General features: G+C 44.9%; 2 protein-coding genes across 5 annotated transcripts in view; one reads left to right on the top strand and one right to left on the bottom strand.

The window, feature by feature from the left end:
* Window positions 1-965: 965 nt before the first annotated feature.
* FCF1 (FCF1 rRNA-processing protein) lies at window positions 966-9,199 on the bottom strand. Of its 3 annotated transcripts, XM_084632018.1 has the most exons (8): window positions 9,067-9,199; window positions 8,714-8,781; window positions 8,171-8,242; window positions 7,621-7,769; window positions 6,959-7,031; window positions 4,133-4,220; window positions 3,305-3,399; window positions 966-1,834 (listed from the first exon to the last, which is right to left on the bottom strand). In XM_084632018.1, the coding sequence occupies exons 1-8, from the start codon at window positions 9,067-9,069 to the stop codon at window positions 1,786-1,788; spliced, it is 597 nt and encodes a 198-aa protein (XP_084488144.1). In that variant the 5' UTR covers window positions 9,070-9,199; the 3' UTR covers window positions 966-1,785. The 3 variants fall into 3 exon arrangements, with proteins under 3 accessions (XP_084488144.1, XP_084488146.1, XP_084488145.1); XM_084632020.1 differs by lacking the exons at window positions 8,714-8,781; window positions 9,067-9,199 and adding an exon at window positions 8,689-8,708; XM_084632019.1 differs by lacking the exons at window positions 8,714-8,781; window positions 9,067-9,199 and adding an exon at window positions 8,464-8,602.
* The window catches only part of AREL1 (apoptosis resistant E3 ubiquitin protein ligase 1), a 28,277-nt gene continuing 23,619 nt past the window's right edge, over window positions 9,158-13,815 (top strand). For both annotated transcript variants that reach the window (XM_084632016.1, XM_084632014.1), the window contains exon 1: window positions 9,158-9,261. The gene's annotated coding sequence lies outside the window, so the exon portion shown is untranslated. The remainder of the gene's footprint in view (window positions 9,262-13,815) is intronic.

The following is a 13,815-nucleotide window of genomic DNA, read 5'->3' as shown; positions in this document are numbered from 1 at the left end:
TTATTGTGCCACCTACAACAGGGACCTTGCAACAGAATGTAGGTCCAGCTTACTGCAGAGAACATGGAGTCTCTTATCTACTGTGCTTTACATTATCAATTAGCTTAATGAACACAAAAAAAAGCATAACTGTTAATGGGATAAATTTACATGTGTGTCAGGGGAAAGATGTGGTGATGGATCAAAGCCTTAACATGTCTAGCCTCTGCTTCATGGACTTGGACATGTGAGGCAAGAGATTATACGTACATTCATGAGAGGGGAAAAAGTTTCATAACAATTACACATACCATTCTAATAGAGATTATAGAGTTGTGGGTCTGGTAGTTTTGGCTACTTTGAGCAGATAGTGTGACTCTTCCACAACCCTTCTGACAGATCACTACGAAAGGGATTTTTAAAGACAGTTCCAGAGCCAGCACTTGATTAAAACATTTGAAATCTACATGAGCTATTCAAGCCCTAACCTCATGGCTTTCAATGCCATTTTAACCAAAATGGTGCAGATTTTTTATTATTTTAAAGCTACTGCATTTATGACCAACTTTGTGAAAACTACTGCAATTGCTAATGAAGTCTGTGGGAGTTAGCCCAATCCACATGAGGGCTGAACAGGGACTCAGCTTTGTTTTTCAACAGGGCTCTGTTTATACAACAATCAGTGCCTGCTGCCAGCCTAAGCAGGGCCCTGGAGCTCAGTAAGGGGTTTAATAGTAAGTGCTGCATCAGTTTGGCACCTTTTCTCCTCTGCCCCAACCCCTCCCAGTGAGAGGAGGGTAGAATGCTGAGAAGAGGTGCCCTGTGCCCAGCTATGAGTATACTGTGGAATAGTGCCTGCATCAAGCAGGATGTGGGAGGACACACATGAAGACATGCAGAGTTTTGGGAATCCAAGTAAGACACTACCATGTTTAATTCATTATGGTGACGATATAATAGTTGAAGAAAAGCTGACTAATTCCAAATAAAGACTGAACACCTTTATTATTGCCCGTTTAGTAGAGATGCTGCAGTTTGCCTACGGCGCTTTCATCAACCGTCATGCTTGCCAGTTTTTCCTTCAGCAAGGACCCCAGGAAGTTGATGACAAGTGAATTTTTTAAGTTAGTTTATCCTAATGCTTGACAGTCACATCTAGACAAAGCAATCTACTTAGTCAGGGATTTGGAAGGTGGGACGGTGGTGTTCTATTTAGGTCCCCACAACCCATCATCTTGTGCTGATTTTTTTCAGAGCCTCTATCTCCACATGAGGTATATCCACTGCCGTGGCCTCATAATTTTGCTGATTCCCCACCATTCAGATAATGAAATTCAAAGTGTGGGGCAGACTTCAGCTGTGCTAGGGAAATGAATGTCCTGCTGCAGGCAACATTTTTTCAGACTGTACTGCAACTCCAGTTTCTAGGAACTTTTGTTTCCATTCTGTTCCGTTGCTGGATCCTTCCTTGGCCCTTTCTCTAAATACCCCACCTACAGAATGAGGAGGAAAATAGGCAGATGCATTCTCTGGGTCCTAGTATCCCCTCCCACACATGCTGATGTGACAAACGGGTTTAGGCAGAGCAAGGATGAATAAAGGTAGACAGATCTAAAACGGCTTTTCATTAGAAGACCAAAGCTGCAAAGCCAAGGCCTAAGAAATCAGTCCCGTGTCATCTGCAGGCCTGGGAGCAATCCCAGCAGAGGGAGGGAAGGGGAGAATAGAAACAGAGGAGCCCTCTAACTGGGTTTAGGGTCCTGGCGCTCGGTAGCAGGATGTGCTGGGAACATCTGTAGCAATGGGTTAGAATCGAGGGGCTCCATAATCATCTGGCATCCTCTCAATGTTATACCTGAAGGCAACAAAGAAAAAAAATGTGAGTATAGAACATCCTGCTTGGAAAGCAGTCTCCTCCAGTAACTGCCTTGCCATCTTCCCCTTCAGCATGCAGCAAATGTGGAGAGGAGCCTAATGCATTCAGGCCCACAACAAGCAGCTTCATGGCATTTTGACCTGCAGCCTGAATACCCAAGGAGGGCAAAGATTGGCAGTAGTGGAACTGCAAAGAGACTTGGAGAAGTCCCCACCAGTGTTCCAGCATTACAAAGCTCCTCAAGACCAATCGATTGGGGCACAGGCACCCCAGAAAACTTATCACTGCCGTGGGAGGAAAACAGCTTCAGACCAAGGTCTTACATAATAAGTAACATTACTCCTTTCAGCCCTATGACAGAGCAGCATGGAGAGCAGAGCACTTCAAAGAGCTGCTATATTAGTCACCCAAGCTGCATTCAAGGGCACAAAAGTATGACAACAGGAGACACTTTGTGAGAGAAATATACAGAGCTACATTCCAGTTATGGATCAATTAAGATGCTTTGTGGACTTGCCTCAGCCAATCTTGACACACTGCTCCCCTATCACATATCACCAGACTCCTCCTCTCTTCACAACTAGTACAAAAGCTTTCTCTCTGCTGCCCTTAGGATCTGGAATAGCCTCTCCCTCCCTCATTCCCATTTCAAATTCCACCTGAAAACATCATCTTCTCTGCCCATACCTTGTTTTCTCTCTCCGCCTCTATTTAACAGGGGGTATGAAAGATACAACTGTTGTATTTCATGCAGAAGATCATATTAAAATATTGAAGGTGCCCTACAAAGGTAAATAAAGGCCTCTTTCTCTAGGTCCTTATAAACACTTTAGGAAGGCTGGGATTGTTGCAAATCCTTGCAAATTTAGATTATGTTAAAGCAGATTACAGCTCCTGAAATGTTTAAAGTAACTTTAGATTAAGCAAGCAGCCCCAAACAACACATGCTTGGAAAAATTCACTATTTCAAAGTCACTAAATCAATTTCTTTCGAAGTTGTTTTGTTTTACATCAGAAACTAGGTCAGCCACTTACTTGTGTACACTAAATTTGTGACAGATGTGAAAAAACCCTACTCTTCAAGGAACTTCTGAGTACATTTTGCTGATACTTCAGAATTAAAAAATAAATAAGCCACTTCTTGGCTGAGATCAAATACTGGAAACTGACCCCAAGGAAATTATTATTCCAAATTATGAGCAACTGAATGAAATTGTTAGTAATGGAAATGGCATTCCAAACTTAGACTACTAGGTACTCCTGTTACAACAGTGTACAGTCCTTTCTTCACATAGGCGGTCATACCACTTCCGTTTATAAAGACTCAATGACTCTACAGTTACAGGCACTATAGAAAACCACAAGATAGATAGAAAGACCAAACATGTTTGGGAATAAACTGCTAAGAAGTCAAAGTCAGTGTTGTGTCCTGCTAGAGAGGTCTCCCACCTGTGGTTGGAAATATACATGATAGGAACTCCAGGAATCTTCCGGATTCTGCGCTTAAGGTCTCTGTCCACCGTGGCCACTATGTAACACTTGTGCTGCAAGAAAGGGAGGCATATCAAACTCTAACAGTGACCCAGCCCAGTGGAAAGAAGGCCAAACAAATTATTCTGTTCACTTAGTCATAACGCTGTGGGGCACCAATTCTAAAAGAATTGGATATTACTAAGATAAGATGCTATTCTTATTCATACAAAGTCCTACTACAGATTAGTTGTGCTCTTCTTCTCAACATAGTGTCCAAGTGACTTACAGGTGGGAGGCAGTGTTGCCTAATGGATAGTGTTGGACTGGAACTCAAGTACCTGGGTTCTATTCTTGGGTCTGCCCTGGCCTGCTGGGTGACCCTGGGCAAGTCCCTTTGCCTCTCTGTCCCTTAGTTTCCCCATCTGTAAAATGGGGACAGTGATACTGACCTCCTTTGTAAAGTGCTTTGAAATCTACTGAAAAAAACCATTATATAGGAGATTGGTATTATCATCTTTATTGCTACTAAAGCTACTGGCCTGCAAGCTGGAGTATTCAGGAAAGAATTTCCCATGCCATACGTATTCCTTCAGATAGAATTGCACAAGGAGGTGCATGATGGGTATGTTATATCTTCCTTTGAAGCAAATAATGTTAGAGATTGGATACTGGACTAGAGGAACTTTGACTGGCTCCCACAGTTTCTCAGAAGGTCTCAGATTTTATAGGTCATTAGTGCCTACAAGATTTCAGCAAGTTTTCATGCCAACAGTGCAGAAGAATAATCCTTGGAATGGGAGGTACCTGAGTGACCCTCTGCACCAAGCAGTCATCTGCATAGGTCCCTTTGTGTGTGCAAGGCAGGCGTTCAAATCGCGGGTCCTTGGCTATCCTGTGGGGTCATAAAAGATGTCATTAGGAAGACTACTGAGGACACTTGACCTATACAGAGGCATCTTCAGATAATTCCAGGGTGAGGAAGTAGGAACAACCCCTCTTCCATTCTGGGCAATTTCCAAACCTCAAGACCACAGCCAAGACCAGGGGGTTAAAACCTCTTCAGGCCAATTTCAAATGAGGAGCAAGGAAGGTCAAAAAGCACAAGTTGGATTAACAAATATTGTGGCTAATTATCATTGTTTATGTATTACTTAGTATTTATTGCAGTAGCCCCCAGAGAGCACAATCAGGATCCGGGTTCTATACAAAACGGAAAACAGTAATTAGAAATGTCAGTTCTTTAGACAATTCCCCTACAGAACCTCAGTATCATGTCCAGATGGCAAGAACAAGCCTCAAACGTAGCCAATGTCTTCTTGAGACAGATCCAACAGTCCAGCCTCCTGGTTTTGGTCTTCCAAGCCATCTTTGGGTAAAGCTCAAATCGATTTAGACGTGCTGATAGTGACTGTAAGTGGGGTCTTTGTGACGCCCCCTTTTACAGCTGTGGTCAGTTAGAAGATGTAGGCCACATATTTGCAGGTTGCATCCATGGCGAGGGCTGCCTGGTTCTATCATGGACTTGTATAATGCCCTTCCCTCAGCTACTGAATGATTAAGACATTTAGACTAACACGCTTGCCTTGATTGTCTATGTAGATGGAATCACTACATAGATATCAGGGGCAGGGATCATATTTCCCTTTAGCACCTCATCTCAAAGTGCTTTACAAGCTATATGCAGAAATAACTTCACCCACCATTAAAAGAGAGCCCTCTTGAGAGTGGAACACAGCAGCTCTTTACTAGCTGCACTGGAATACTACATATTAGGTCAAGAATGGAAGTGAATAACCATGACTGATTGACAAAGCAGAGGAAAATTAGTTATCTGACTTGGACTAATGTTGTATAGACAATGGAACTATGGATATACTTGCAGGCCAGTACCCTGATTCTAGGATTACCAGTTCACACTATTATGCTGCTATAGGACTGAGATGGAACTCAGCTGATAAATCCCTGAAAACATGAACTAATCTTGAAGAAAAAAAAACCCCACAGACACCCCTCCTCCTTTGGGCAGAGGTTTCTCTCCTACTTATTCTCAGCTGCAGAGAAATGTTCTTTTGGAGAGTTTGCTGCAATTTAAAGTATAAAAAAAATATGTCACACAGATAAGAGATTTGGAGATTGAAAAAGAAATCTTTACAAGATTCACTCAGAACTTGTTCCAGACCCACACCTTAATGCCGGCAGGTGCCTTTGATATGGTGGAAGAAATATGAATTAATTATAAGAACTGGAATGATTTCAAAATCCTCTGCAGTATGGATGTTGTAGTGGAAAGTTACAAACATTTCTTTTTTGCTGTGCTGATGTACAAAGCTCTGGAAACCCTGGAGAAGTTTCTCAATGATCATGCTAGCAAATACCACAAGTTTGCAGAAGTATGAAGATGGGTTTTTTAACATAAGATGCAAGAAGTATAAATGAATGCCTCATTGTCAGTGTGATCATTTAAATTGACATAAGTCAGGAAATTCAGAGTTACAGTTGGAACATCAAGGATCCAGCTGGTGCAGGCTGAGGCCAGAATCATCTTTTCTCCTGTCTTGATGAAAACCAGTTTCTTTGTATCATCTCCTGATATTAAAAGGGATCAAGTTGATTTAAGAGCTCTCAGTGCAAGAACACAGTGCAGCCAACAAGACTATTATGGGTGACCTCGCAGGACTTTATAAACATCTTTTGTCCTCAGTGTAGGAACTCCTAAATGCCCTCTTCTCAACAGGTTACCCACTACAGAAAGAACAAGCACAAAGGAAGAAGAACAGAGTGCCAGTGGCAGAGATCTCATTATAAACATGGCTGATTTGGATAAAGATTTTTTAAAAAATATGGCTTGCAATCGTGACAAAGGTGGTTTTATCATCCTCCTCCAGAATATCCATGTGGTCATGAGAAGCAGAACTGTCCAGGATGATGTACAAATTGGCGTATATAGAGTTAAATGTTTTTCTCGTGGTGGATTCCTCCAATTTAATTCAGACTGGATTGCTGCCTCCACTGCAACAGTCCTTCTGTGAATGATCTGTTAATGTCTTTTCTGGGTGTTTTGGCCAGTCTTGCTCACAATGACTGTACATAAACTGGAGCTGTGACTTGCACCATAATGACTAGATATTTTTTAAATAAAAGCTTACATTGTGCAGGAATTGATAGGCCAAGAAGATAAGCTTTTGCAAGACTTTCCACCCTAGCCCAAGCTTTGGGAACAGAACTTTCCACTTCCCCATGCCTATTTAAAATTCAACCATAATGGTTGTGATTAAGTGATATAAAGTGCTATATGACAGGTTTCAGAGTAACAGCCGTGTTAGTCTGTATTCGCAAAAAGAAAAGGAGTACTTGTGGCACCTTAGAGACTAACCAATTTATTAGAGCATAAGCTTTCGTGAGCTACAGCTCACTTCCTCAGATGCATATCGTGGAAACTGCAGCAGGCTTTATATATACACAGAGAATATGAAACAATACCTCCTCCCACCCCACTGTCCTGCTGGTAATAGCTTATCTAAAGTGATCATCAGGTGGGCCATTTCCAGCACACAATCTAGTCAGTGATGTGTCTGAAGCAGCCAGGTAGACAGATGGACTAAGGAACAGAGTTGAGTGTCCTGCACCTACCTTAGTGCCACACGATACTTCTGCCCTAGCTTCTCAATTTCAGCCATTACGCAATCTGTGATACAGGGGATACCTGCATGAACAGATTATTATCAATATTAGTTATTACCTCTATAAGTGCCAAAAGTGTATTAGCTCTTACCTTACAGTACTTCGCTATGACAATGTGCTCTACAGAAAATACTAAGATAAACTATCAAGATCTCTGCCCTGAATTGCTTACAGTTTAATTAAACGTACAAAAAACTCATGAAGGGGGAGGAGAAGGATGAAATGCAAAGCAACCTAGCAGCTATTTGGCCATATCTTGTTAAGTTTGTTGATCTTTTGAAGGAATTTGGGGTTTAAAATTTTTGTTTTTATTTTTTTTATTTTGTCAAGATTAGTATTTAAGACTCATCTAATTATTAACTGCATAGAGTTCTAATGTTAATGCGGATCAAGAATCCCAGGTTCACTGAACATCATTAAGCTCCCTTGGCCCCTGTACTTGGCCAGCAGCATAAATCCTTTTAACTGGACTTTTGTTACCTTAAGCTAGTGCTATGTGGCCTGCAAAGTGTTTGTGGCAGAGTGAGGGATTGTTGCAGGCAAGAGCAGACCTCACCATACCAGGGCACCATGCTGTTTCCGGAGAAACTCTAACAGGAACAGACACTCACACTTGGCATAGAGACAGTCCATCATTGACTGCACCAGGTCCAACTTGGCTTTAATGGAGAAGTTGATGAAGTTTGTATCAATCAGAATATAATAGGGTGGGCCCAACTGCATGTTATACTGGAAGAACAAACAGGAAGGGTGCTGAGGGCTGTCAGGAAAGAAACAATTCAAATCAGTTACTTTAAACTAACACCACCAATGCATCAAATCCTATGACCTGGACAGATCTGCTAGGAAACACGCCCAGCCAGGAGCAGTTTTGAGATAATGCCTGGAGAGAAAGATGGTGGCAATTACCAAGCAGCCCACCTCCACCTCTCTTCCTTCTGAGAGTCCACTCCCCCTTTCCCATAGTATACACATCAAAAAGTTCAGGCCGGGGCGCAAGTTCTGACAATCTTTAGAACACTCCTCTAAGTGAAAGAGATGGGGAAAATATTCTTGCAACTGCCCAGAGCTGCCTCTCCTCTGCTCCCAAGTGCAAGGCAAGGCAGAGGGCATCTCCACTCTCCAAGATGTAAGGCAGAGTGCAGCTCCTTGGGTACTTACACCTCTCTTTCCTTGATTGCACTGGGATCATCCTTCTTTTTCACATTGGATTTTGCTCGCTCCGACTGTTTGCTAAAGCAACAAAAAATAAATTACATTTTTGTGTGACACTCAGAAGTATGTTAGTATGGAGTGTGTGTATGGGAAAGACGGGGACAACAATGGATAGAATATTAAAACAAAAATGCCTTAATTATGTAAAAAACAAGGGAAAAAAGGAACAGCTAAGAATGATACTAGAGAGTAAAACTAGAAAGTTTGGACTGAAATTATGAAAATTTAGGTTAGCTCACAGGAAGACTCCTTGACAGCGAAATGGACAAAAGTGGGAAAACATCTTCTAAAGCAGGAAGGGAAAGCAATCACTCGGGATCCTGAAAATGGGACAAGACACTGGAGAACATTCAGCCCAGACTCATCCCGCACTGGCCTTCAGAGATTGACTAGGGGGAACCTCAGTTTCTCTGTAGCTAAATCTCCAGTACTATGAATGGGTCCCCGATAAGCTGTTCCCACACCCCATTGCTGCGAGGCTCAGCTCACATGCGCTGGTCTCGGAGGTTGATCATGCGTTTCACGATGGCGTATTTCCTCGCTTTCTTTTGTTTCCCCTGCAAGGAAACAGTGTTAGAGGAGAGGAGGAAAAACAGACACCCCGCAAACCTGCCCCCGCCCCGTGACTCCCCGGCATCCGCTCCCCAAACCCATCTCCCCTGCCCCCAGCAACGCATCCCCGCCACAGAACCACCCTGCAGCATCCCCCACCCCTGCCGCTCACGTAGAGAGACCCCCGAGACTCGGGAAATCAGGCGCGAGCCACCCCCGCGCGGAGGCAGCCAAGCCCCACAGCTCCCGTCCGCGTGCCTGGGAGCAGAGCGCCGCCGCTCACGACTCACCATCCTGCTCCTCGGCCGCCTCCTCTTGGCCCCCCGGCCCGGACACTTCCGGCGCTCGCCTCGCTCGTCGCCGCTGACCTGCCCGCGAGGAACTATCACTTCCGGCCGCCGCCTCGGAGGCGGGGGCAGCGGGAGCCCGCGCCGGCCGCGCGCACGACCAGGGCCCAGACTCCGAACCGCTGCCCGTAGGCTTCGGTAACTGTCTCCCTTCAGGCCTGTGAGCCGGGGGCTGAGCCCGCGTCCCGGGGAGCCCCGGCGGGGGCTCGGGAAACCCCCCGACTCGCCTGTGGGGGGAGGGGAGACCGGCCTCGAGCCAGGGCGGCCTGGCGCCTGCGAGACGCAGCGACCCCCGGCGGGGGTGGGGTTGTGCGCGCGCGCCTGGAGAGGCGGTGCCTGGTAGCCCCATTACAGAGCCCCACCAGTGCGCCTCGCTCCCGGGGAGCCGCGGTCCGGGGGGGGACGCGCGGGGGGGGGAGCAGAGGAGTCCGGCCAGAGCGGCATGGGGGGCTGGGCAGCGGGTGTCGAAGTGCGAGGACATGGAGCCCTGCACCCGCTGCGGGATGGGGATACAGCAAGTGTCCACCCAGCACAGGCCTTCGCAGTATTTTTACTGTCTGATTCCCCAGTACGTTAAGCCTCTGCCCAGGGTGAGGTTTCCTGGCATGGCTGGACTTGATCCCCTGTCTATTTGCGTTTAGTGTTTGTTCCTGACTCCCTAGTGCAGTGGTTCTCAAACTTTTGTACTGGTGACCCCTTTCAAATAGCAAGCCTCTGAATGCAACCCCCACTTATAAATTAAAAACACTTTTAAATATATTTAAGACCATTATAAATGCTGGATGCAAAGCAGGGTTTGGGGTGGAGGCTGACAGTTTGTGACCCTCCATGTAATAACCTTTGTGACCCTCCTGAGGGGTCCCGACCCCCAGTTTGAGAACCCCTGACCTTGTGGGTTTGTGGGCCTGCTATCCCCACAGGTTGGGAGAAGGTGGGGTCATTGGGTCAAGTGTCTAGTATTATGCACAGATACTCTCCTCTGTCCTTGGATTAAAAGTCATTTCTGATCTTTAGAGGAAGTGAGTCTGCAGTGGAGCAGGAAATAATTTGGACCTATTCTGTATCACATGGGAAACTTGGTTGTTTCTTTGGTGCCTTATTACTATGTCATGGAAGTCAGGGAATCATCCAGAGACCTCAGTGACATTCTCTGCTTCAGCCCCAGGGACTGTAGGACTGGAGCTGGCAGCCAGTGGGGCCCTGACAGGGTTCCAGTGACAGGCGACAGCCTCGTGCAGGGGAGAGGAACGCCTGGGGTGAGCGGCTGGGGGTGTCCTGTTTTGTCTTTGGGAAATGTGGGCACCCTGCAGCTTCCAGCTGCTGTGGGCAGAGGGGGAACCACACAGCTCCTAGCCATCACAGTGGCAGGGAAAACCTTGGAGCCGCAGCAGCAAAAATCACAGACAGGTCACAGCTTCCATGAATTTTTGTTTATTGCCTGTGATCTGTCCATGACTTTTACTAAAAATAACCATGACAAAAGCTTAGGCTTACTTATTACCTCTCACTTCTGGTTTCCAATCTGTGGTCTCTGATTTTGCATTTGAGGAAGTCTGCATGCATTTTGCTCACCTCATTGTAGTGAAGTATTTGTTGGTGAGAAGGTTCTGTTTGGCATCTGCACTTGTCTAGCTGGTTGTTGTAGTTTGTATCTGTCCTTAATGATTGCTATACTGTAAAGTTTTTTTTAAGTGATTTACATTATTTGGGCTTAGGTGCAATTGATTATTTCATTGTTCTGGAGGTTAGATCTTTTGTTGAGGTTTGGCTGTGCTGCTGTACCTGCAGTCATTGTCAGGTTTCTGTTTTTTCTTCTCTAGTGCTTTGTGGTGAGCAAAAAGTTTGTGGCCTTGGCTGAGGTGTCCCCAGAACTTGTCCTTATTGTGTGTTGATTAGCCAAAGGTATCTATAGTTCTATCCTGCTGCTGTCTGTTCCTGTGGATACATACTATTTATTTGCAGAACTTGTAAGTTTTCTCTTGTGGTTTTGTCTTCTCCAATGAATGTTGCAGATACAGATGGGTCCCATATTTTGCTTCTCTATAGTAAAATGGTTTGGATTATGTTATCAAATACTTTTCACAAGACTCTAAGCGTATGTATGTGTGTGTGTCAGGGGATATTCTATAGCTTGCAATCTCTATCAAAATTTGCTAGTGGTTTTGAAAGGGGAGCACACTCCCATTTCCCTTCTCCCTTTCTCTTCCCTCCCACCTCATTGCAAAATGGAGAGTAGTTCTATATCCCCTCTCATATGGAGCTGTTTTACTTGGCTGTCTTTTGTAGGTGAAACTCTAGGGTCTGAAGAACTTGTTTAGTGTTGGTTCTGCAGGACCCTGACTCTGGATGGTCCAGTCCCTCATATAAGAGAAAGGTATTATCATCAAACATACTTCCTGGTAGTGGCCATTGCCTGAGGTCCTAACAAATGCATGGAACTGCACTGGGTTTGCCCGCAGAGAGTGATAGCTAGTGGGTTGACACATTCCCTTTTCTGGCTATAGGTCTTTTCTGAGACCTCTTACTGCCATGAGCCAGTTTGTGGCCTATGTCCCTGTTGCCTTGTGAAAGGAACAGGGAGTTAAGTCTAAGCCTTGCTGTGGTGTCTCTTCTTCATGCACGTCCTGGGATTGCTGTGAGCTTGGAAGCGGAGCTGATGGTGCCTTTCAGATGCGACCTAGTACTCCTTTTCTTTTTGCTGATTTGCTGAGGTGATCATGAAGCATGAGGAAGACAAGCATCAGCACAGGCTGAGTTACAGCTAAGCCACTTCTCCCCAAAGTACTTTCCTCAGCAGAACTGTAATTAAGGAGCTAGTGGTGTGGAAGAGAATCAAAGACTGGAAGGAGAATTGGGCTTGGTAAGGAAATGGGGGGAGAGGTAGTTGAGAGAGGTCAAAATATGGGCAATTTTACCAAAATTAATTGTTGGATGAAGAGATGCATTCTCTAGTGCTTTGCTTGTGATGTTTAGATGGTCCGAGTGACCCTGCTTTGGGAAGAGCTGGAGGGCTGATCAGCAGTGGTGAGTGGATGTTCCCCTGTGAGCAGTGGCTGAGGCTTATTTTTACTTGGAAAGTGAATGTTGTGTTATGCAATGAATGAAGAAGGCTGACCTGCTGTATCTGTGGAGGAGGTGAGGAGCACATGTGTACTGACATTGATTTAAGATCTACTTTGGAATAGAAAGAATGGGGGATCTTAGATTTTTGGTATTGATCTGGGATCTCTTGTGTGTGTTTTATTTTTTTCAAAGCCAGCATTTCACCTGGACCTTGTTTAAAGTTTCCGATGGCATGGTCCAATCCTGGAGAGAGAGTGACAGATCTGTTTGTGTTGATCTTGGCCATCGATGTGGCTTTCTGTCCTTGCTGCTTGATATTGGAACCTGCCCAGTGCCCTTGAGCTGACTCTTCTGACTTTCAGGATCATATTTTAAAATTAAGTGCATATGTACAATTGCACTGATACCCTTGCACACATTTGATTTATGTGAGAAAATACTGGATATTCTCACTCCAAGGAGAATCATCTTCTTGTGCATGATCTGAGAAGAACTGACCATTGTCAGTGGGTATTTGTCCACAAGGCTAGATATGCCACATAAGGTGTTCTGTTTACAAAGTTGCTGAGGTGCTCTCTCAGCTTGGTTTTTATAATTTGAGGCAATACTCTCCTGCAGAAATGATTTGTAAGCCATTTTTTCTGAAAGCCGTTGGAATTCGGGGGGGGAGGAAACCAAGATAAATATTTATCAGTGCAGGAACAGATATCAAAAGAAGGAAAATCTGATGTGTTCTAGGGCCTCAACAAGTCTTTTTTATATAGTGTGTGCCCTCTAATGGCTCTGCAACTTCAGTTACATTAATGTACCAGTGCTGGCTAGTATTTCCCTTATAGCTGCAATTACACTTGCACACAGCTCTCAGAGCTTTGCTGCATACTCTTCTGTCTCCACCACAGTTCTCTCTGTGGTGCCATGCATTCCATTCTGGCTCTGCAGGTAGTTCGGGAGGGAAATCTGGATTAAGTCCTTCCAAATTCAAATTCTTCCTGCAGGTGGCAGGAGGCCATCACTTGCTGTGTCCTTGGATCAAGCACATAAGGCCTGTAGGAGTGCTGGGTATTTTCTCTGCCCAGTAATGAGGTTGACTCTGTACTGGTATCTTTCACAAAAAGGTTAGTTCCCCACCTTGTTAGCTGGTAGCTTTTGGCACTGCCTGATGCTCATCTAAAATAACTTGTTCATCTTGTGAATAAATTACATATCTGGGTACCAGCTAACCATGGCAAGAAGCTTACCCCACAGTACCCTGTCTGAGTAAGTATCTTTGAGGCTGGTTCTAATGTACATGCTAGAAAGAAGCTGGCTGTGAATGTGGCAGCTCCTTTTGTCTCTGCTGGCCTTCTGACCTGGTGCCTTGCCTGCCATTTCATGCAGTGATAATGAAATAAGAACTTGCTGGGCTGATTAAGGGAGACAGCTTGTCAGACACAGGGGATTAATTCTGAAATTCTGTAACCAAGACCAAATGGCCCATTTTCATATTGGCATAAAGCTCCTTGCTCATTCTGGAGGTTTCAGGCACCAAACTTAGAACAGACAGTAACTTTCAGCATGACTTGGGGAAGGGAAGAAGTTATGGGCTGAGACTGGGGTAGCTTGTGCATATGGTCCCAGAGTGCCAGTTTT

Source organism: Lepidochelys olivacea, assembly GCF_965140295.1.
Source record: "Lepidochelys olivacea isolate rLepOli2 genome assembly, chromosome: 6".
Taxonomy (NCBI): Eukaryota; Metazoa; Chordata; order Testudines; family Cheloniidae; genus Lepidochelys; species Lepidochelys olivacea.
The sequence above is the reverse complement of the archived record's forward strand: the minus strand, read 5'-3'. Positions and strand labels throughout refer to the sequence as shown.

Excerpts from the sequence above, each read along its gene's own strand:
- FCF1 (XM_084632018.1), bottom strand. Across the intron at positions 8,243-8,713 it reads AACCTCCGAGACCAGCGCAT|CAAACAGTCGGAGCGAGCAA; the intron begins GTGAGCTGAGCC and ends TTGTTGCTTTAG. Across the intron at positions 7,770-8,170 it reads GCAATCAAGGAAAGAGAGGT|CCCTCAGCACCCTTCCTGTT; the intron begins GTAAGTACCCAA and ends CTTTCCTGACAG.